Raw genomic sequence first — 24,265 nt, 5'->3', positions numbered from 1 at the left:
TATTTACTGACTATATTAAACATTAATGATTTTTAGTATCACACATTATCTTTGTTTTAACCACTAGCATTCTTTTTTAAAACAGTTTACTAAAGTATGAGAGTAAATGGTGCGTGGGAAATAATTCTAATCCAGTTCATTGAATGAAGAATGTGTAAATTGCACATTAGGCTTCCTCTCCTAGGCAGGGTCGAGGATTGCATGGGCTTGCTTTGCTCATAGCCACTTTAATGGACGTTTGGAAAACAAATTAGTGACTTAAGAAAATAAATGTAGCAGAAGTAGGGATTTAACTGCTGAACAGTTAAGGGATTTCAGTGAAGAACTGAAAGTGAAATATTGTGATTTGCCAACTTGATTCTGCAGATTCAACAGATTCTGCACCGAACGTGGCCAGGCCAATAATTCGGATGTGGCTGTTTGGCCTGCTTGTGGAGGCAATGCTGTAGCTTTGGGCCTTTTGCCCCCGGGAGTACCCCTGCCGAGTGCGCCGGCCCCCCGAGAAGAGTGCCTCCACTCAGCTGCGGAGCTGACATTCCTCCTCAGAAGGTGCTGGAGAGTGATCCTGCTTCGATTCTGAACTGTTATTCCCCCCACAAATGCCAGCTCGCCTTGCTTGCAGCCATGCAGCTGTCCAGAGAAAGCACTTCTTGCTCAGGAAGACAGTAGGGTCGTCCTTCACCCCCAGTTTAAGTTCTCATGGTGTGCTGTCGGAACTCAAGTCCACCTTCCCTTTCACCCCCAAGTCTCTGTGCCCATCAGGGTGGGTATGAAAACCTGATGTACCTCCGCTAGTACTTGCCCCTGAGTGGTCATTGTCAGCGTGAAGTGGCCACGGGGTCCTTCTGACCACACAGCACATAGCAGTAGACTCATGGGTAAGAAGTTGCAGGGAAAATAATTCCAGGTCTCCTTTCATTGGGTCTCAGTCAAGGTTACTCTTCCATAGGATCATCTTTATTGCACGTCTCTAGATATCTACATTCATACAACTATTTATAGTCCACTTGTGTGATATGGTTTCTCTCCATATCCCCAACCCCTTAGTAACAATTCTGAAATCCAGCAAGTTCTGAGAACTAATTTTGGTAACTTCAAAACAAACTCATTTGATGACAAAACCTAGATGAATGTGCACTATTTATTTAAAGTCATTTTTTTATTCCTCTTACTATGAACACGCTTCATGAAGGGGAACTTCTCCTGATCCCACTGGGGATGTTATTATATACATGGTAAATTCACCAATTACCTTTAAAAAAATTTTAAAATAGGATATGAAAAATCACCTGCCCTCCAAAGGGCTTTGGATGAGGAACACAGGTCTACAAACACACATTTCCTGCTAAGTTTGTGGAGGTTTTATTTTGATCTGGCAAAAGAATAAGGTGATTTGAGGAAATAAAACATATATCATTCCTGTGTCACCCCAGTACATTCAGTTTTGAGGAAAAACTCCCTGGGGTTGCTTGGTTTCTTACAGAAGTTGCTCAAAAATTACCCAGTAAATAGAAACTCCATCCAGAAATATTCCAAAGTAAATCTAGCTGCTATTTTAATTTGGTAACAATAGGATCAGTGTCTTATGAAAAGTCAGAAATTAATATGTATATGTGAAAGTAAAGCAGGAAGTGAGCTTTTCACTTGAAAATCATACATGTGAGTAGAAATTAGATACTCTCCATCCACCAGCAGGGAGTCTCGCGCTACAGATGCTCTGTGCTGGGGGCCGGAGGCCAGGTTAGCACAGTCTCTGGATTAGTCTCACTTAAATATATTCCCTTGAGCTTTACTTAGTAACCAAAGACAAAAGCAATTGATTAGATTTAGAGGGTACTTTACATAAATATGGAGTCATTACTGACATTAAGGCCAGATCTGCAAAGGCATTCAGACAGTCACACTCAGACATGTACAGACCACAGATACACACACACACACACACACACATTCACACGCACATTTTCCCAGGGGATATAGCTTCCTATTCCTTTTGCATCCCCTAATCTTTTGGTGTATTTGGACGAGGAATGTTCTGGTAGATAGCATTTACTTAGCAGCTAGCATTTGAAAATGAGCTTTTGCTGCATGAAAGAAAACACCTACCGAGGAGATGAAGGAGCAGTCTCCAGGGACACGAGAGAGCTGACAGAGAGGCGGTCTGCCTTGGATGGTGACTGATGAGGAGCCCGTGCCTGCTGGAAGGGATCCTGTCCTTCCAAAATTCTGGGGAGCAGGCTCCCGTGGGGCGTGGCATGCAGGCAGGCAAGGAAGAATGGTGTGTTTCCAGTCTTGGGCTCAGGGGTCCTTGGGATCCCTCTTTCTGATTGGAAGGTGGACCGCAGGACGCCCTACCCTGCAGGGCGAGGACTGAAGGGAAGAGCGAGTCATGGAGGGGGAGGGGCACCAAACGGGGGGTCAGGTGGCCAGATAGACAGAAGGGTGTGCCAGTCAGCACAGCGCTGACCCCCAGCCACCCCTCACTGTGATTCAACTTAGCTCCGAAGACTGGGTTGGGCTGGTGAGCTGAGGGGGAATGAGAGGTCGCCCCCGGGGTTAGAGCCCCATTTCCGAGCAAAACCAAGTCGAAGGAGACAATGAGCAAAAGGACAGTGAGGCCCCGACACACCCCAGCATGCCAAGAGGCAGCTCAGGCTGATTTGTTATGGGCACAGGGAGCAAACAATTAGTGAGGGAAATTATTGATGATCAATAAAAGCAGCGTAGCAAATGGTGTCCATTTTCAAATGCCTGGCTTGGTCAGCTTCACAAATTTAAAATCAATCATTTCAGACGGTGGGTCCTTTATGAACTTACCTCCTGGTAAGAGTTTGACAAAGAGTTTTGCAAACATTCTGGTGGAGGAGGCCAAGAACTCACCCTCTCCTGCCCTTACTCACACAACCCTTGCTGGTCCCCGGTGCGGTGCTGGGCCCTGGACCCTAAGTGAAACTCAGTGCTCCCCGCTCCTGCTGTTTGAGGAAGCTGGGGCCAGGCCTCTCATCTCAGTTCTCTAGCTAACTGAAAGGCAGAGGCAAGCCTCCCCCACCTCAAACCTCAGTTTCCCCAATTAAAATGAGGTTAAACTCACCCTTCTGGGTGAGAATCTTAGGTGGGTTAGAGCCAAGACCAGAGCCCCTTGACACATTGGAGGGTTTTTGACTAAGATGGTGACAGGAAATGAAACTCTCTTAACTGAAATAAAATAGGGGTGGGATGCATTGAGAATCTGAGGCTTTGTGTCTGCATTCAGAGCACATGAAAGTCAACTTAAAGTTTCCCTCAAAGAAAGGGAAGAAGGGCTTTCCTGGGTGGGGGCGGGAGAGGTCTTGGTTCCACACAGACCTCATTCTGTTCTAACCTTTGACCCCACACAGACCTCATTCTGTTCTAACCTTTGACCCCATGGGACATTCTCCCACCTCCCCTCTGTAAAGCGTGGTGAGTGCCCCATTCTGCCCGTCTCACAGATATAGGTGCTTCTGCTGAAATGGGCTTTTTCCAGCTGCTTTGAGACTGGAAGGGGCAATGAATGATGTGGTTTTTCTTTCAGCCCACTCCTGGCCACTGCTCCGCCCCCATCTGCAGTGCCAGCCAGCGGAGGGTCTGGCAGCTCCAGTGACTCAGAGAGCAGCTCTGAGTCCGACTCAGACACCGAAAGCAGCACCACCGACAGTGAAGCCAATGAGGCGCCTCGCGTGGCCACGCCAGAGGTAGGTAAAGTGGCCTGGGCCCCGGTCGCCATATTCAAGGCAGCTCGCCTCGCCGGCTCTCAGCACAATCACTTTACACTAGGAATACTTCAGGAAAGCATTTCAGTATTGATGGCATTTTCCCCCTCTGACACATATTCACAACGTCCCGACCAGACAGACGTTACTGCTGTGACTAGCTTGCTGTGAGACTCCCTTAGTTACTCTGAGCCACAAGCTTGCTCCTGTGGAGAGGGCAGTGGCGGTAACTGGGCTCACCTTCTCTGTCAAAGAAGCAGTGAAGCCAGTCAAGACCTGTTTCTGGCCCTGGGCCAGTCTAGGCCAAAGCCATCAATCGGAATTTGTCAAGTAAGCATGATGGTTGAAAGGCCTCAAGTTTTTCATTTCCATTTACACTTTAGGTGTGCATTTGATAATAATAACCCATGAAAACAGCAAACACAGTCCAAAATTAGAAATAAAGTCACGTGCCTTTTCTCTCCCTTCCACTTCATGTCCAAGGTGGCTGCTCAGGTCCTCTGAGCCCACACTTTGTCCAGCGGAAAGATCCTTTCATGGTTTTTTACACACTCGAGTTTCTTTATTTTATTGTATTCAAAATGAATTTATTTTGGGCCTCCCCTTCCCCTGGTGGTGCAGGCGGTTGAGCGCCACTCTGTGAAGCTGTCCACAGCCTCTGCAGGGCAGGTTCAATCCCAGCTGGCTGGCGAGGGTCCCATATGGTGCAGCAGACCTCTCCTGTCGCGCCCGCTGCTCCCCTCAGCAGTGTCTTTCATGAGTCTGCCTGTTCTGTTCCCAGCTCTGTCTCTGGTGAATCCTCTCACCCGCCCACGAATCTGGCCTATACCCCGGTTCTTGTATAAATAAATAAATCTTTAAAAAATTTTTTTAAAAATGAATTTATTTTGAATAAATTTATTCAAAATTTATATATTAAAGTGACATCACATTATGACTTCTCGAAGTTTCAGAGCTGCATCATTGAGAATCAACATGTGTCTATACTGCATTAAATTAATGTCACCGCAAACTTGTTTTCCATAATCAGAAAGAAATAATAGCAGGTGCTCCTACCAATGATGGCAAACACTTCTTGATGAGGGCTGTGTGCTGGCACTGGGGAAGCTCCTGACTTCCGTTTTCTCATTTCAGCCTCATGACAACCCGTAGGTACTTGCTAATATTGTCCTCATTTCACAGATGAGAGAATAAGGTTCTTAGGGGTTAAGAAACTACCCGATATCTCCCAATTAGATAGTGCCAGAGCCAGAGCTGAACCCGGGATCTGTGCATTACCAGAGCTGCTGCCCTTCACCTGGGACCTCACTGCCAACAGGGGCAGCTCGTACCACCTCTCCACTGGCCTGCTGTTGCCCCATGCAGGTGGGACCCCAGCTGCTCCAGTGCTTTTAATTCTGTCACCCTCTGTCGGCTGCGGTCATAAGCCTCAGCTGATGGTTTTCAGAAGAAGAGGGCTTCTGAGAAATGCGATGGCTCTGCAGTGCAGCAGGCAGAATTCAGGGTGGGGAGCGAAGGCTCACAGGGCACATGTCGTCTCCATGGCTTAGCCGCCAACGTGTGCGTGCACGTCCCCGAAGGTGGCTTGTTGCCCGCACACGCAGAGGGAGAAGTGTTTTGGAAATCAAATCTTTTCATCCTTCAGTAAAAGTCCACAAGGCGGGTTCTTCCGCCAGTGAATTACAGCGTCTCAGAGGCAGCCCTGGCCCCTTGGCAGCTAGAAGGACTCCCCTTTGAGTCCCATGGGTGGGTGGGGGTCGACTGAAGCTCCTCTCAGGACTCTGCCTCCTGCTGGGACCCTGAGTGGGGAGAGGGAGGGGTCCCAGCATAGGATTTTAGGAACAGGTTTCTCCTCCCAGGCCAGAGTGTAGAATATTTCCAGAAGTGGAGTGTAAATAAATGTACTGGGGCTGCCGGTGCTGATTTCACCTATCTAGATCATTCGGTCGATGTGGACTCTGTGTTTGTCCTGTGTGAATGGTCACCTAACATTCCAAGCTTTTCTCAGCAAGCAGCCAGCGCCCTGAGCATCCTCCGGAATGCTGACTAAATGTGAAATTCACTCTTGCTGCTGTTTCTCAATCTGCAGCCCGAGCCTCCCTCAACCAACAAGTGGCAGTTAGACAAATGGCTTAACAAGGTCACATCCCAGAACAAGTCGTTTATTTGTGGCCAAAATGAAACACCCATAGAGACCGTTTCTGTGCCTCCTCCCATCATCCAGCCGATGGAAGTCCAGATCAAAGTGAAGACAAACCCCAGCCAGGTCCTGGCTGAACCCAAAGAAAGGCCTCTCCTCGGTCTCATTAGGGAGAAAGCGCGTCCTCGGCCCACCCAGAAAACTCCAGAAACAAAGGCGTTGAAGCATAAGTTGTCAACATCTGTTGACACAGCTTCTCAGAGGACAATTGGGAAAAAACAGCCCAAAAAGGTTGAGAAGAACGCCAACACCGACGAGTTTACCTGGCCCAAACCAAATATCACCAGCAGCACTCCCAAAGAAAAGGAAGGTGTGGAGCTTCCTGAGCCGCCGAGAAGCCGCAGCAAAGCCACAGCCCACAAGCCAGTCCCTAGGAAAGAGCCCAGGCCTAACATCCCCTTGGCTGCTGAGAAGAAGAAATACAGAGGCCCTGGCAAGACCGTACCCAAGTCCCGGGAATTCATTGAAACGGATTCATCGACGTCCGATTCCAACACGGATCAGGAAGAGACCCTACAGATCAAAGTCCTGCCTCCTTGCATTGCTCCTGGGGGTAACACGGTCAAGTCCAAGGAGACCTGTGGTGCCAGCCTGACCCTCAGCACCCTAATCAGCAACAGCAGCAGCAACTTACCCGCCAGCAATGAGGAGCCCACGTTTTCACCCATCCCTGTCATGCAAACTGACCTCCTGTCCCCTCTACGAGATCATGAGAATCTGAAAAATCTCTGGGTGAAGATTGACCTTGACTTACTATCTAGAGTACCTGGCCACAACTCACTGCAAGCAGCTGCAGCCAAGCCAGACCACAAGGACAAGGAGACTGCCTCAAAACCCAAGCGCCAGACTGCGGCCACAGCTGCGGAGAAGCCCACCCCCAAGGGCAAGCGTAAGCACAAGGTAATCTCTCCCAAGGGTCTGCCCAGCAATCCCTACCAGGGCAGTCTGTGGGCTGCCTTGATCTTCAGTCTCATTTCCCAGGAGGCTGATGGCAATGGGTTGCAGTCTTTGGTGAAGGCCATGGTTACTTCCTGTGGGAAATGCAGGGTCTGACCTGACCAGGGGGGAAGTGTTAGGCAGGATCAGAGTTTGGAGGCCAATGTCAAGAGCATCCGATATGGCACATGGGGGATGAGGATGTGTGGGAAAGAAAATATGAAGAGTTCCCTTTCCCAGACAGCCCGTCCCCAGGTTGACGCCTTAAGGCACTCCTGCGGCAGGCACCTGCTCCAGCTCCAGCACCCAGAGCGCCAGAGGCAAAGCGCTTCATCTGGGCCTTGTTAACTTCCTGCCACACCAGCACCCCCACCACCCAACTCTCCTTTGATTACCTGACTCCTGCTGGGCACAGGCTCTGTCCAGCCCATTGGGCCCGATGTGTGGCTTGGCTTGACTTGTGAAAATCTCATCTGCAAGAGGTCAGGGCTGAATTGCAGGGCTGCAAACTCTAATCAGAAGGGGACACCCAGAATGACCTCTAATGTTTCAAATACATCAAGGGAGACGAGCTTATGTCAAATCGGCTCCTCCACGTGGTGACGAGCTTATGTCAAATCGGCGTACCTCCACATGGCGGTTTTTGAAAGTCATATCACCTCCTGGTGATATCTGGGTAATGTATGTTTAACGCTGCCATAGTGACTAGAGAGAGGGTCTCGAACCCTTTCCCCATCTTGTCTGTCTTTTTTGGTCAGAAATGGCTCAGAGTTTTGGTGGGAAACCTTCCCCGGCAGGCCGTCCTGCTGGTTGGGATAGAACCAGGATGAGTTAAATCTTCCTTCAACATCAGGGATTAAAGGGCGGAGGGTGCTACCTCCAAGCAGTGTACCACCTTGTCCAATGAGAATGTTCCAAAATATACACCAGGGTCGCCCAGTCCTGGCACTGTCCCTGCTCTCAGTACCAATGGCACAAGCAGGCAAAGACCTGCAGGCGTCCCCTCACCTGTGAGCGTCCACGCGTGTTGTTGCTGGTACACGTGACCATTCTATGTCACCCACCATCCTTGTGCCATTTGCAGAGGATTTATGCCATGGTAGCTTGCAGTGGTAGTTTCTAGACTCGTCATTCAGTGGAGACATTTTTGATGGGAGAAGTGTCTGAAGCTTGTCGATTCTCCTTCGCTCTGGATTCTCCTTCGCCCCAACCAGTCTTTAATCAGAGGTTCCCATCACAGCTCAGCTCTCCCAATCACCAGCTTCTCGGTAGTTGTGGACCAGGCCAGGCTGAGGGCCCTCCTCTCTGCCCAGGGATGCGCGTGGAACTCCCTCCCTAGTCCAGGGGTTAAGATAGAAGCCCACTGTCTACCTGACTCATCGTTTTTACAAGTCTGCACGCACCTTGTGTCTGAAACTCAGCATCTTTTTCCTGTTAAAGCCCACAGACGTGGCAGAGAAAATCCCGGAGAAGAAGCAGCGCCTAGAGGAGGCCTCAGCTGTCTGCCTGCTCCCCCCTTGCATCTCCCCAGCCCCACCTCAGAAGCCTCCCAGCACTAAAGAGTGAGTTTGCCCTGTCTCTCTGTGGTGCTTCCGTTTTTTAGACCCTGAAGCCATTCCCGTGAAGCCTTTGGGGGTCAGATAAAAAGTAGGAGTCTCAGAGACCAGTCCTGAGGCTGTCCCTGGCTGCAGGTCTGACAGGGGCGGGGCACTAACTGGAATACAGGCTGCCAGGTCTGGGGTGCCTCCGTGAGCTACTTAGCAACATTTCTTCACCCCAACTCGATCGGTGACTGAAATGAGCCAAAGCGGAGATTTAGCGTTACGTGAGGGTTGCAGTGGGTGACCTACTTAAAAAGAGGCCGCCTCAAGGGACACTTGTCATTTTCTATTACTCAAAGGAGCCAAATGCCTACTCAGAATCTCCATGCGCAGGGGTGTCCAGTCCTGTCCACAACCCACGTGCTTTTCTCGGCGCGTCTCAAGTACACCCGGCAGGCTGACTTGAGCGGGCATTTCAAATGGGATGCTAAAAGAATTTTTAGATGTAAAAGAGAGAGGACCCCGTCAGTTGAACCAGGTCATCTGCTTCTAGGCAACTTCTGCTTCTGATGATGATGAAACGGTTTCCCTGGAAAAGCAAGCTCTTGTCCTTGAAGGATGGCCCAGCTGCCACTTCCTCTTTGGTGTCGTTACTGAACCTTGATACGTGGGGCTTGAGGACCAATTGCTACCTCCTGGGCTCCTCAGAGACCAGGGCAATGACATGCTTCGGGAGGCTGGAGATGAGCCTCTGGGGCTTGCCTTCCCCTTGGGGCAGTTCTGTGTTACGGAGAGCCATTCATGCCAACCAACTGCCTCCGCTTCTCCGTTCTCCCTCTTTGCAGAATGTGCCAGAATCACACAGGCGGTCTCCCTGTCCCCGCCTCACTGGAGAAGTCCTGTCCTCTGTTTCTATCAAGCATTGTGACCGAATTCTTCTATCTTATAAATATCACTTAACTAACAATCATGTCAGCTACTGGGACCATTCCGTCTGGATAATTATTGCCATAAATTCATTCAACATTAGACATTACTTCCTTCAAAGACCAGTTTTGGAGCCTATTAGCAGCCCAGAGCAGAGAGGCAATCTGGCTAACTGCTGCTGACAATTGATTTCCCAGATTCCTGTTTAACATCAGTGATATGGCATCAATCTGCCCCCGATAAGATGTCGGAAATAAGTTATCAGCCACATTTGTTTGCATCCTTGTTTTGAGATGAAAAGTAGGAAAGACCAGTTACCGCTAGATCTGCTCAATAGAATCAAGAGATTCGGGCCCCTTCCCCAAGGATCAGAGCGTCTGTGATACGAGTTTGCTCTGAAGCATCCTGTCTCATCCTTGGGGTTTTGAGAACCAGAGGAGCAGGTTGACCCCCTTCACTCCAGGTGGAGCAGGAATATGGAGAAGCTTCCTCCCCAGTGGCCAAGCAGGGTCGCTGCAGGGTCTCCTTTCCAGGAGGGGGGACTGAAGTGGCAGCTTTGCGGTGGCAATGCCCAAGCCCAGATCCCAGGCGTTGACCGGTTCAGGCCATATCGGGGCAGAACAGAAAGGCAGGGGGCGTGGGGCATTGCCACTGCCTTCAGCCCCCACTCCTAGTCCCGTCTCCCTAGCAACCCAGTGACCTGTCACTCTTCCCACCTCACAGAAGAGAGATGACCAACTATTTAGTGAATGTCTTGTCATGTCAATTTATTGTCATAAAATAGTATCTGTAATCCATGGTCTTTATAGTAATTCTGTGTTTCTAGTGTTTACCCAGTGGCATTTATCGTCCAGGAAGGACCGTATGCTCACCCAACAAGTGCAAGTCTGGGGAAATCTCTGGAGTTGAGGGAGGATGAGTCAAGGACCGGCCTGTCAGAGGTCTTCATCTAGGAAGCCTCCCTTGAGGCTTTGCCTGCTCCTCTGCATCTAGCTGGCCCTTCAAGCCATGTCCTTGGGCACTTCCATGAGACCATATTCACTTTTCTAAATGAATTTCCTCAGCCTAGCAAAGAACGCCACACAGATTATGCACATGGAAGCCCACCCCATCATTCTGTGGGGGCATCCTGCTGGGCTCCTCCCCTCCAACCCTGGAATTTGAAGTATCCCTGAGTCCGCTGAGTCACTGTGTGGGGGTGGTGATGCTCTTCTCTTGCCCACATCCTCCTCTGGCCTACTGCAAGTGTGCCCGAGGTACCGACTGTTCTCGCAGTGGGCCGCCATAATGGTGACAGAGCAGTCCCTCGACAGCATTCCTTGGGCGTCTTTTGTCCAGGAATTCATTGAAAATGTCAGGTTTGAGGTCACTACCCAACCGATGGAAAGGGGGGCAGATGACGGTGTCACAGAAGCATGGACTTCTGCTAAGCACAGTGGCGGATGGGAAGGGCTGGCAGGTAGTAGCCAGTGCCTCTGGGAGACAGCTCTTCCCCCCACTCCCAGCCCCACCGCCTTCCCAGGCAGCCCCAGTGGTAGAGGGGAGGTCATAGCACACGGACCATCTCCGTCCTATGGAGTCCCAGCGACGCTTGACAACGCTTCATCCACCCCGAAGGTCTGACGTCTGCGTGACTAAGTGCGGGCCGGTGTTTGTGGCGCTTCCCATGGGCGTGAATCCTACCCACATGTTCATCATTTTAATCAGGCATCACAACTGTCTTCAAATGGTTCTACAGGTCAGGGTGTTTTTAAAAGCCCATTGGCAAATGTTTTTAAATTAATTTTAACCAATTAAGGTAATGGCAGAAGCAATGAAGTTGTTTCCTCTAATTTGGCTGTATGACAAAAATTGACATAGTGCCAAATTTATCAAACAAAAGATGGAAAGGACAAATATTATTATAATTGGCAATGGTGTGCAACACAGCAGGAGTGAAGCCAGGAGGCTGCATCGACTCCTCCCACTTCAGAAAATCAAACCACTTGAATGCTTGTTCATCTTTGATTTGTTGCTTGGAGATATTATAAATCTATTTTTCTAGATACTGACTGAAATGGACCAAGAGGAAAACATAAATTCTTGTTGGCTTAATTTGCTATTGAAAATTGTAGTCAATAATCATGAAAAGTAAATGGCTGCACAGTGCAATATTAGTTGTCTAAGAAAAGATTAAAATTCAAGTAATCTTCATTGATTAGTCTAAGACAGTAACTAAAATGAAAATCCATGACCCAATTACCATGTTAAGCAGCTAGCAGAAGGTTTTAGTTGTTCTGTTTTATTTGAAGTCTCAGACTGTTTGATGGTGCCCATTTAATGGGCAGATAAATCAGTCTGAAAGCACAGGAGTCCTTTAAGCGCTGCAGATGTCTTAGGGCGCTATGACGAAAGAATATTTTTCAAATGGAGTTTTGTAAAGCGGAGAACATCGCTATGTCAGTGTGACACCTACAGCCAGCAGGTCATTGTGCCTTGGTGTTGGGGTAGAACATCTTGAACGTACAATTTCCAGTGTGGCACAAAGTACTCAGGACTTTATCAAGTTCTAGGTAATGTTCAAATATCATATTTCTTAGGAAAATCTCTCTCCTTAATTGTTTATTATACCATTTAATCTGTGATTGTGCAGTGAAGTCACAGGGCAGAACTGTCCTAAAAATGATGGGATTAACACCTACATTGGATTTTCCATAAAAATCCAATGAACAGTCTTCTTGAAAGGTTGCAGATATCACATAACATATTCCATTAGATGCTTGATTTATCATAGAGTTCTGCTTCAGACACATGTGCTTGTTTCTAGATCCATGCTTGCCCTAGTCCATAGCTATGTTTATAGTGAGGGCTGCAACCCCCCTTGACAGCGGCATCTGGTGTGCAGTAGGCAACACACTATGAATGTGTCTATCTGCATCTTTATATATGACGGATCATCGACTAAAATACGTCTTTAGCTGAAAGTGCCAGTGTCACGGGGAAAATCAGAATCAAGACAGAACTTTGACATTCTCTGCTTTTTGTTTACACAGAAACAGTTCATCCAGGAGAGCAAACAGAAGAAAAGAGGAAAAACTGTTCCCTCCTCCACTTTCCCCACTGCCAGAGGACCCTCCACGCCGCAGAAATGTCAGTGGGAATAATGCCCCCTTCACTTCAGACAAGAACATCCCAATTATTGGACAGATCATCTCCACCAAACCTAAAAGGAGTGAAGGGAAATTCTGTGCTACTTTCAAAGGGATCTCCGTGAATGTAAGCCCTTTAGGAGAAATACCATAATTGTCATGTAGAAACACATTAACCCAACTTACCTAACTAGACTTGACCACATGGCACATGGGATGTTGCAGGGAATGGGAGTAAGAGACAGAGAAAGTGTGAGTGCATACACACACACGCGTGCACACACACACACACACACACACACCAACACACCAGCCCTCCATTATTTCTAGGCTTGATTTTTCCAACTCAGGATGGATTTTTCACCCCAGTGTTGCTTCCCCAAACAGATTAATATGCAGAAACCCAGGCCCTTGGACATCCTTTGGTTCAGCCCCTTCCTCTCTTGGGTTGGGGCAGACAGTTCCATAACACTCTTGACCACAGCATCTGGTGTACGGTAGGCAACCATTATTTAGCGAATGACAGAACACATGGATGGGATGGGAATGTCTCAGATCACTGAATCAGGGCTGGAAGTCTCAAGTTCCATCTCTCCACACCCAGCTTAGGAACTGTGAATTGTTTTGGAAAGACAGGAATTAAAAAGGATGAGTTTTTAAAGGTGAATCACACAGCTGGGGTTCCAAGTCCACCCAAAGGATTACCCAGTCCTTTGGAGCTTATTTTTTTTAATACATACTATTTATTTATTTATGCATACAAGAACTGGGGTGCAGAGCAAAGGTTCTGTGGTGGTGAGAGGATTCACCACAGACAGAGTGGGGAGCAGAACAGGCACATCGACTGAAATACACAGCTGAGGGGAGCAGCAGGTGAGATAGGAGAGGTCTGCACCATGTGTGTCAGCTCCCTGGTCAGGGATGGAACTCAGGCTGTAACGGCAATAGAGCTGGGACTGCACCCCAATACCACCAGGGAGGCCCCCTTTAGATTTTCTACACTGCTGTTGGATGGGCATAAATAATTGTAGATTTGTACCACTGTGCACACCATGTATGATGTCTTTTCAGCTGTCTCAGGTGGAGGTCCATACATTGTGGAAACCATGAGCAATGGTGTCACTAGTGAATATTAATGACAAATGAGCCCCTCTTTCCACATGTGCAGAGGTAGCATCCACAATCATCATGTCCTCCTTTAGTGTAATGTGAAAAGCAGATGAGTGAAAATAAGTTTTCAAATGTCTGGTATCAACCTGGTACGCCTAGAATTTCAGGTGTCCATTGACCACCCCAGAGCTTTATGGACCCCAATTTGTAGTCCTCAATCATGTGACATGACTGAGATGGCATATCTGGGTAAATGCCATCTCCGATAGAAAGGAATCGCTTGTTATAAAGTTGTCATTTTGCATCTGAAGGTCACGGATGTGACGGTGTGTGTACCCTAACAGTAGGCCTACAGTCCCATTGAAAGATGCTGACTGTGCTGTTGGGAACTAAACCATGTACTTTAGGCAGTAATTATACTATCAATCTCATTTTCATACCGAATATAATTAATATCATGAATTCCAACTGACGCTGTGTTCCATTGCAAGCTTTCGGAGGGCACACGCCATATCTAGGCAATTCTTCCTGTGAAGTGCCTGGAATATTGTCACAAATAATTAGATGCTTAACATGGATGTTATTACAGCAGCGATAATGATTATAAGAATCCGCAAAGTCATTTCCACAAGAGCTAAAAACTACTGGGGAAATTTGGTACCTGAGCTTCCATTTGCCCGGGACATGGCTCCTTCTTCTGGAGAAGTCTCTGGGGTCCCCCATGATAGGTTTTGTGTAGCCATCGCCTCTTCTTCGGCCATTCCTTCTTTCTTGTAATGGCTTGCAATCTGGGAAACTTTGCAAGATATTTTTGCCCTAAACTAGCGCTGCAGCAGATTTGCTCTGTGACCTCAGGCAAATCTGTGACCACAGGCAAATCAAATTTAGCAAATCGCCAAATTTCTATAAGCAAATCTGCAAGCCTGTAGAAGGCGTGCAGTTGGGCAGATGATCTGTTAAGGTGTTTTTCCTGTCCAAAAGTGTTTCAGGTTTAGTGCTCTCCACATCTTCCCCATGCTGGGTTTGTGTCATGTTCGGTTTGTTGACGCCCGGTAGGGAGGGGCAAGTGTGGACAGAGGACATGTTTATGGCATTTAAATGATCGTGGCTGAATGCAGAGCTTGCCAGTCAGCTGCGCAGGATCGACATCAGTCTGTGTGCGTGCGGGATGTGGCGGGGCAGGGTCCTTTCCACCTCTCTGGCCATGGAGAGGAGTGACATTGTGCTGCGCTCACGCCAGTGTTTGGCCCGGGCCATCTGTGTCTGGCAGCGGAGACATGGACCTGGCTGAGCAGTTTCAGAAGATTCTGGGTTTTCTGGGTTTGAGTTGAGTATAATCCGTGATGATCTTTAAAATAGTGTCTCCAAATCCATCATAACAAATTTTAAATTTGTAGCCTCCCAGCCCCTTTGTCTCAGTGAGGTCTTGGTGGCAAGAATTATTTCATAATCAGAAGGTTCAGGGTCAAGTGGAAAAGATCATCTTTCAGGGATCTTAGACACGTCCACATTGGCCTGGCGTCTTGAAAGTGCCCCCTTCTCACCCTGGCAGGCGGGCACGCGCAGATTCAGCAGACACAGGAGAGCCCACCAGGTAGTCTGTGGCACACTTGGTCGTATAATTGCAGTCTGACCACCTACCTTCTTCCTCTGCACCTCGTCTTTCTATGGCGATGACAGTTCAGAGAGAAACGCAGAAACCTAGCCATGTGATCCTTGACCTGGTCAAAGGGGGATTTTGTTGCCTGAGACGTCCCCAGGAGGAGGCGCTGGGGTGTTCCCAGAGCTGGAGGCCAGGCCGGTTCTGCTCGAGAGCAAAAGGGCGACCCCAGCCTCACCCTGGGTGACTGATGAGTGTGTGCGATGCTTTGCTGCTCTTCTGCTGCTGAGCAAGGACCCTCTCCTTACCCTGGTGACATGTTGCAGGCTGGTCCCTCCTTCCCTTGTCGAAATATACACATCAGGGCTCTCTCTCCCCTTCCTCCTCCCCCCTCCACCCCCCCCCCCACATCCCTCCTGGATTTAGACTTTTGCCAGGGACTCCAAGGCTGTCTCCGTGAGGCGGGCCGGTCACAGCACCCAATTACCTTGGAGCCGGGGCCATTTTATAGTTAAAGCAGGTGCTTCACGGGACTTGTGGATGGAGCAGGGTGGCCTCCTGGTCCTCCGGCCGTGTGCACCGTGTCCTGTCCTCGAGCCTGTGTCCTAGTGTTCTGGGATTCGAAGTATTTATGAAAAGATGTTGTAAAAAGCTGGACCTAATGGCAACCATCTGTCCTCCTTTTCCCCAGGAGGGTGACACTCCAAAAAAGGCGGCCTCTGCCACCATCACTGTCACCAGCACTGCTATTGCCACGGCCACTGTCACTGCTACTGCCATTGTCACTGCCACTGTCACCGCCACCGCCACCGCCACTGCCACCACCACAACCACCACCACTACCATTTCCACCATCACTTCCACCATCACTACCGGCCTCATGGATAGCAGTCACCTGGAGATGACGTCCTGGGCAGCCCTGCCCCTGCTGTCCAGCAGCACCGCCAATGTCCGAAGACCCAAGCTCACTTTTGACGATTCGTATGTTGTCCCCAGATTCTCATGGACCCAGTTGGGGAGTGTTGAATGGGGAGTGGGGCGGTGTGATCTAGCACCAAGCATGTATCACCCCAAATCGGACCTCCCGGCAACTCCAATTAACCTTAGAAGTACCTCGCTCCTCCCCCCACACCTCGAGTCCCAACTTGGCATGTCTTTGGCCCTTTCTAGTCACGGAGCGCTGTGATCGTTTCCCCAGGCAGGTGCTTCATGTAGCTTGCTCAGCCCTGCTGCTTATCTGAGTCCTCAGAACTGTGGGCCAACAAGATAGGGTGGCAACGACGTTCCTTTTGATCTGTTTGGACACTGTCATGCCTGCGGTTGGGAATGTAGTGGGTTTTTTTGTTAATGGGCCATTCATTATGAACTTCAGATTTCACTTCCAGGATTATCCATTTCAGAGTTAGTTCTTCTATGAATAATAGCATCATCTGCCTTTCCAGGGCATCATAACAGGATGAGATTCATAGCAATTTTTTTTTTGACTTCTCAGTCTTTTAGCAAAAAGATGTGTATTTCTGAAAGAGCTCGCTTTGTGTTTAGGGTTCACAATGCTGATTATTACATGCAAGAGGCTAAGAAGCTAAAGCACAAGGCTGATGCACTGGTAAGTGTCCTCCTTCTCATCGCTTCCCTCCTGCTGGGCTTTTATGCTTTAAGGAGCCAAACTTTGTCTTGGCTGCTCTGACATCAGGCTATTGGAGTGGCTGTCATCCCACACGGTGATTCAAATGGCTCAGCTGTTGTCTATGGGGCAAACTTCCCCAAGTGAAACAATGCTCCCCTGATCCCACAGATGAAAACGAGGGGCAGGCTGGATGTCGGCTCCACTCAAGGTGCCAGGAAGCTGTGCCTGAGACCTTCACTTGGGTGGCAAGAGATCAGAAAGGCTCTGGGTGGCAATGCCACTGGCTCCAAGACCAAAGGTTTTCTCTGAATGTGCCCAACTACCCTGTCAAAATCAGGGCCAGAAGTGCACAGCTGCTTCCCTCACCAGCTACTGACAGGGAGGCTGGCAGAGAAAAGTGCAGGAAGGTGCCTCGGGTGCTATTTTCACATATTTGTGGGTATCGCTACCTTTTTGGTAGACCAGCATCGCAACCCTTCCCTCGACTGGCTTCTTTCTAGTCCCTAAATCAACTAGACTGGTCACTGCAGAGGCCGAGCCAGAGCCAGCAAGGAAACTGCGTTTCCTAAGTCTGGGGGACCCCTGATACCCCCTAACACCTACAGCCTCCCAGAGCACCAAGACCCCAGTCCCAGACCAAGAGTAACAAATGGAGGCCATTGTCATGGAAAACGTGGACTGTAGCTTGACTGTGGACAATAATTGCTTCACTGTCATTGTCAAAGATGGCCTGAAACTGTGTCAAAAAGCCAGGAAATACAGCACTGCTAAATATTTTAGTTTAGTAAGATTTTATTGCAAAAGGTTTTAGCCTTGATAATGGACACGATTAAAGTGACTTAGACATACTGATTTCTTTTTTATGTGTAATGAATATTATATACGACACTTTTATAGGGAGCATTTTATAACGGTATTTAACATTTTCAATTTTTGATAGCTGGATGTTAGAATTCCACTAATATGGAATTTGAGGTAAAAGAATCAATATAATGCAGATTGAGCGATTTAAATTTTCTTGTAGACCTTTTTATCAAAATATTTTCTATGCAACCGTGAAGGTTTCAATTCTCAAAATGGCAGAGTAGCTGTCTCTAGCAAAGGATAAGTACAACTGTAAAGTGATGAGTTACAGGTCCTGCAGAATCTCTTGTTGTAAATGACTCTACAATAAATGTTCTTCAGTTTTTATGTACCGCAGAAATTCTGAGCTTCCCTTTCTGTAAGCTGTTGTGCAGAAACTTAACGGTTTCAACCCAATTCAAAGGGATTTTACGAGAGCCCGTCTGTCTCTCTACCCGATTTCCTTCTCTTCTTGCCAAACAAGATCATTTCCTTCCCTCACCTTGCTCTGACTGCCTCTCCCCAAAGGAGAAAGTAAAATCCAGAGAGAAAATGACACCATCAGTGTCAACTGATGCCCAGGCTGTCCCCCCTTCCGACGCCTCGGTTTCCCCGTCCATCAAATGAGGGACATGAACTTCCCGCTCTGGTGAGCCCTGCAAAGATGGCGTCCTCTGAATCCATGTTTCCCCACTGTTTTCTTTTATCCCCACCCCATGAGAGAGCTTCTTTAGATATGTGTTCACACATCCCCAAGGGGATCTTAATAACAGAATTGTACCAGATTAGCTCTTTATGTAATGTGCCCTAGGGACGGTCACACCCCGTAGAACATTCAGTCAGTGATGACGTTGACGATATGATCTCAAACAGGGCTCTCAGCTTTGGTACCCTTGACATCTTGAGCCTGTGTGTTGGGGGATGTGTGGTCGCGTCTCTGGCCTCCGCCATGCAGATGCCCCTGCCCTTGGTGGTGACAACCAGGAATGTCTGTGGCTCTTGCCACATGTCCCCGGGGAGGGCTACAAAGTGGCCCTGGCTGCTGAGCCTTTCCTCCGCGTGAAGGTCTGAGAAGAGAGGGAGTATCACGCTGACAAGTCCTCTTCCCGTTTGTTTCAGTTCGAGAAATTTGGCAAAGCTGTGAATTACGCCGACGCGGCCCTGTCCTTCACCGAATGCGGCAACGCGATGGAGCGGGACCCTCTGGAGGCCAAGTCCCCGTACACCATGTACTCTGAGACCGTGGAGCTGCTCAGGTTACTGGCCTTTCTGCAGCCATCTTCCTAAGCTCGTTTCAGCCCTGGCTCCTTCAAAGCTGCTATGTTTTTCAAAAATATCATTTCCACATAGTAATGATTTGTGCAGGGCATCTTCTTCTGAGAAATCATCATAATTAGTTCTTGCCATTTTATTAATGTCATGGAAAATTTATAACTGATGGGCACTGCTTTTATAAATGATCCCCTTCAGAGGTTATAATGTGAGTGTTCTAATTTGCAATATTCATAAAATTAAAATGAAAACGTAGTGGGTGGAAGGAAAGTATAAGAATTTCACCGTTTGGCATTGACACTCATCTTTTAAAAGTGCGGTTTTATAATTCAAAAAAAGTGGTGCCATTGGGATTTCTGTTTTCCAAGAAGTTCTGCCTCGGTTATTAAAAAGGGAGGAGGTGCTTTCTGTGCATCTGGAATTTAAGGGAAGCAGACAAGGTGGTAGCAAGGGGCGGGATAGCGATGAGAGCGGGAGCAGAGGAATTTATTAACTGCACAGATTATTGGTTTCATTTGCATTTTAAATGAAATTTTCTGACCTGTTGGTCTTGGTGGAGTAGAATTTGTGGGTAATCAGATAAAACTTCCTGGAAGAAGGGAAAAGAGAAGAAATAATATGCATTGTAGTGTTTTCCAGTAACCTGAGATATTTTTTAAAATAACTTAATCCACTTGTGAATAGCGGAGAGGCGCCGTGGTGAGCTGGGTGGACTCACTAATTGCTTCTGATTGAGCAAGCGGTTCTTTCCTGACACGTCCTCATTCCCGGTCACCTCTGGCTGGATTCATCCATAATGCCAGGGCTGGTTTTCACTGCGTTGCTTGTATCTGCATAAACTGTTACAGAACTCAGGGCACCTCAAAATTGGACACGTTTAGCTTGCCGAAGGGGAAATTGATTTCTCAGTACCTATTCCAGGTGGCCTGTGATTTTCTGGCAAAATGATAAGGATTCAAAGTCAAGAGGCGAAACGTTAATGAATAAGCAGGGAGAAAAGTCATGCCCCAAATGCAAATTAAAACAAGACACTTTTTAAATTAACAAGGAAATATAAACATGTTAGTGCCTAGTGTGAGCTTGCCAGAAAATAATGGTGAACTGGGCACCTCCAGTGTTGAGAGTAGGGGTGGAAACGGACGTGTCAGAAGACCTGTATACAGTGAGCTTTTGAGCCAATGGTTCAACTTCGGGAAATGGGAATTTCCTCTACGGAAGGATGTAATTGTACGAACAGAGCAAGTTATCTGTACTGTTTTATAGCTCATAAGTAGACGCAAACCAAATAATCAGTCACAAAAGGATAATGAATTACCTCGTAGTACACTTATGATGTGATGCTAAAGTCGAAGCCAGTTGAGGAATTATAGACAGGCTCTCTGTTTGACCACGGAAGGCATGTTTCTGCATGTGGACCAAACTGGAAGGGAAATGAGAGCAAACTTGTCTTTGTTATTTCCTTTTAGGAAGACCCACGCTGTCTTAAAAATACAAAGCAAGGCATCCATTTTTTTTTCATTTTTTGGAAAAATTGCAGTGTGAATTGTTCTGTCATCATTTATTTCCATTAGAAAACACACTTTCCCCTTAATTGTCTACCAAAACAACCTTTTTTTTTTTTTTCTAAGCATAGTTCATGGTATTTTTTTGTGGTGTGGTCGTTTGCTCCCCGTGAATATGTATTTCAGTGGAACTTGGTAAAAGGTAATGGACAATTTGTAGACATTCACTTTAAAGTCAATATTTTTGAACTTTTCTTGGGAGCTCATTGTAGTCACATGCAGTTGGAGGGAGGCATGCGGGAGGCGCCCCCCGCCCCCCAGCACCACACGGACTTTGAGACCATCCAGGGCATTGATTCTGATTTCAGCAGCCCTGTTTTCATTTCAGTGTATTCCTTTTGTGTCCTCTCCTCTACCTCCTTTCTCCATATACGTGTGCATGTATATGTGTGTCCATGTACGATTATGTGCATACACACTCTAGATGTGCAGGAAATATGTGTTTCTATACATAAAATATAGACACACATATATTTTTTCCTGTAAAGTATATGTGTGGATGATCTTTGGGGATAGAGCAATTTCATTTGGGAATACAATGAGCTAAAGCAACTAGGCCTTCTGGTCTAGTTAAGCATCTGAAGCTCTGCTCTCCAGTCACTACAAACGCAGTTGCAATTAGAGGGTGACTGTAATCTGAACACAGTTTTTAGTAGTGTAATATTATGTTGAAGAGATTTTTATTGCTCTCTCCCTGACAGTATGCTGGCTACAGGGAGCGAGCCCCATTTTCTGCATTCAAGTAATTATAGTTGCTCTGAGCCTTGGGACTCTGCAATAGAAATGTAGTTGTGAAAACAAGTGAGGCATCACCGTGACTTGACATTTGCGTGATCTGGCTGTCAGAGACACTTAGATTGATTGCATAATAAAAACCCTTTTGCTTAATATTGCACTACAGGAGGGGCCGCATCAAGTGCACAGGCCCCTTGGCTGGGAAATGGTCGCTCAACAGAACGCCGTAACCAGGAGAGCGGGGCAGAGTGTAGGCTGAGCGGGTGCGGACTCTCGGGGGTGGGGCGTCGCCCAGGGACTATGATTTTTCGGGGGAGGCTGCCGAAAATGAGGCGTTGGTGGTGTGCGCATGGGGTCCTACAGGCGCCCCAGCCTGGTCCAGGCTGCTGCTCACTTCGCTTCCTCTGCAGTGCTGACCTCCGTCCCTTGTTCCGCCACGAGTGCCTGTGAAATTGCATTAAAACTCACACAATGATTTTATGCAATGAATTGATTTTCAAGAGTCTGAGCGCCTAGCACGGGATGTGCTCAGCTAGAAGAAAAAAACAGGAGCTGCTCAACCTTTGCACCCCGCTTTCTATAGGCATATGTTCCGAAGTCGGGCTCTCAGAAAAGAGCTCTTTAGAGGTGCGCTCGCTCTCGCCCCGCACTGTTGGCAGAGTCGCGTGCCTTCCAGCTCGCGTGTCATAAACCCGCTGGCGCGGACACTCGTGTCCACCTCCCACCGAAACCCATAATGCGGTTTAACACGGTGCTCTGGGAGACAGCATTTTTTACAAACCCCAAACCCCACCGTGGAGCACGGACCCCGCATTTCCTACCTTCGCCCCAGCTGGCCTCTGCCCGTCGACCTTGGGTGGGTGTTTTCAGGAAGGCAAGCTTTTGCCCTCACGGCCCGGTGGGCCCTGCTGCCCAGACCCAAGTGGGACAAACGCCTTCAGGCACCAAGGACTTTGGGAATTTCTGAGGCGCGATCCAGACTCCACTCCAGCTTGTCCTTTCTCTTCAAAGGTATGCAATGAGGCTGAAGAACTTCGCCAGTCCCTTGGCCTCAGACGGGGACAAGAAGCTGGCAGTGCTGTGGTAAGTCTCCCGAAGGTCGTAAAGCAAGGGCTGAAATGTCGCAGAAGGATTTGAAAAGTCCAGAGTAACTTAAGCTGCTTAGCCCAGATCATTATTCTTGTTTTCCATTAAACTATTAAAGGATAACTAATGGATTTCTCCAGTCACTGACTACACATTCCCTCTCCTAATTTATACTCTGATCAAGATGAGGTTTGAATGCTACCCCTTCTCTTATAAAAACATCCTTGCTTTATGATCCTCAGTAACCGCAGGAGGGTCAGCGTCCCGGGGCTCCCCGAGTGGATGGCCGTGTAAATGGGAATCAGCATTTTGTTTTACAGTGTAGGTTTCTAGAAACATCTGCTTTAATGTATCGCTTCCCACACAGCTACCGGTGTTTGTCGCTGCTCTACCTGCGGATGTTTAAGCTGAAGAAAGACCATGCCATGAAGTACTCCAGGTCACTGATGGAATATTTTAAGGTAATCCTTATTTGGACCATTTATACATGCCACGTAAGCAAAACTGCTGATGAGGCACAGCCCTCCCGCCTCTCCTCCGGGGCTAGGCTTGGATTGGAGTCCAGGCAAAGAAGGTTCACTCTTGAGCCCCCGCTTATTTTCTGGACTGACCCCGTGAAGTCATGTGCCTCAGCCTGCATGCTGGACCCCCTTAGGCTGCGGGTCTTGTGTTCAGGCGAGCAGCTAGCCGAGAAGTTTCTCAGCAGGGAGAGAATGCTCTGTGGCCATCCTGGACGGGAGGAGCACTTGAAGACAAAACTCATGGCTTTGCTTATTACCAAAATAAGGACACAAGCAACAAAAAATACATAAATGCATAAATAAGGAAGCAAATAAGTTTATCTACCACCTAGGGAGGCACCTAGCATTTATTTGCAAGCAAAAAAAAAAAAAAAAAGACCTTCAACCACAAAATTTGGGGGTGAACAAGATCTTATGCTTGCCCCCCCCACTGTACCAGTTGTCAGCGACTTGAGGGTCCTTATGGCCTCTGTGGTTTTTGTCCTCCAACAGTGGCCGTGGTTTACAGTTAGGGACACTCAGTGCTCCTCCTGTTCGGCAGCTCTCAAAGGGAAAGGACAATTGATTTCTACTTATTTACGTATTTATTTGTTTATTTATTCCCCAATGCATGTGACCGCTTGGCCAAATTGCAGCGTAGCAGTTGTTTAAACTGTCAGATCATACTCTCGCATCAAACACCTAAACCCAGGCAGGACACAGCGGGGTGCGATGCTGCTTGGGGGCAAACGGCGAGTCCCCGGGCTGCTGTGTGGTGGTGTGGCCATATGTCCACAGCCTCAACCTGGGCTCTGGAGTGGTAGTTCTTAAACTCGAGGGGGCCCCTGTGTCGGCTCAGGAGCTCTGCACCGCCCCCGCAAGGTTCTGATGGGATGGGGCCTGAGAACAGGCCTTTCCAACATCCTGGCTGATGCTGCTGCTGGTCCTGGGTCACGCTTCGAGAGCCTCTGCTCCATGACCCATCCTCTTCTGCCCATCCTGTGCAGCCCTCAGGGCGCATCAGCCCCCCTCCAGCCTCCTCCCCCTACCCCCGGGAGACACGCACTGCCATGCTGCGCAGCGCATTGAGCTAGTTTCAGGTATAAGCTGGAGTCTGTGGAGTGCACGTTCCAGTGGGTCACATGCTTACTGGACTCCCAAACATGACATTCTCCCCCCAGCACCCCATTTGCAGAGGAGCCTAGGCCAGACCCCAAAAGGCAGGGAGGAGCACTACTTGGGCCCTGACTCGAGAGGCAGGCTTGAGTCAGGCCCACCGCCCTGACCCTGTCTGCCTGAGCTCTCAGCCTGGAGAGGCCGAGTCACATCCCTGCCCTGTGGTGGTGATGCCGAAGACCAGGGTCCCCTGCGCTCCACAAGTATATGCCACAAACGTACAGGGGGCCCATTTTCTAAAGCAGCCCGGCTCCAGGAGAGGGCAAAAGACTTCAGCATCCTATGCCATGC

At 48.4% G+C, this 24,265-nt stretch overlaps 1 protein-coding gene across 4 annotated transcripts in view; it reads left to right on the top strand.

Moving 5' to 3' along the window:
- AFF2 (ALF transcription elongation factor 2) overlaps positions 1 to 24,265 on the top strand; it is a 592,529-nt gene that overhangs the window by 553,685 nt on the left and 14,579 nt on the right. For all 4 annotated transcript variants that reach the window (XM_037511844.2, XM_054695516.1, XM_054695515.1 and 1 more), the window contains exons 9-17: positions 3,554 to 3,713; positions 5,821 to 6,831; positions 8,308 to 8,429; positions 12,368 to 12,590; positions 15,865 to 16,154; positions 16,716 to 16,779; positions 18,763 to 18,899; positions 22,224 to 22,295; positions 22,666 to 22,759. In XM_037511844.2, the coding sequence (XP_037367741.2) occupies positions 3,554 to 3,713; positions 5,821 to 6,831; positions 8,308 to 8,429; positions 12,368 to 12,590; positions 15,865 to 16,154; positions 16,716 to 16,779; positions 18,763 to 18,899; positions 22,224 to 22,295; positions 22,666 to 22,759 (2,173 nt within the window). The remainder of the gene's footprint in view (positions 1 to 3,553; positions 3,714 to 5,820; positions 6,832 to 8,307; positions 8,430 to 12,367; positions 12,591 to 15,864; positions 16,155 to 16,715; positions 16,780 to 18,762; positions 18,900 to 22,223; positions 22,296 to 22,665; positions 22,760 to 24,265) is intronic.

This window comes from Talpa occidentalis, unplaced genomic scaffold (genome assembly GCF_014898055.3).
Source record: "Talpa occidentalis isolate TD23 unplaced genomic scaffold, MPIMG_talOcc4v2.1 talOcc4.15, whole genome shotgun sequence".
NCBI classification, from domain to species: Eukaryota; Metazoa; Chordata; class Mammalia; order Eulipotyphla; family Talpidae; genus Talpa; species Talpa occidentalis.
This window is presented reverse-complemented; position numbering and strand designations above follow the sequence as displayed.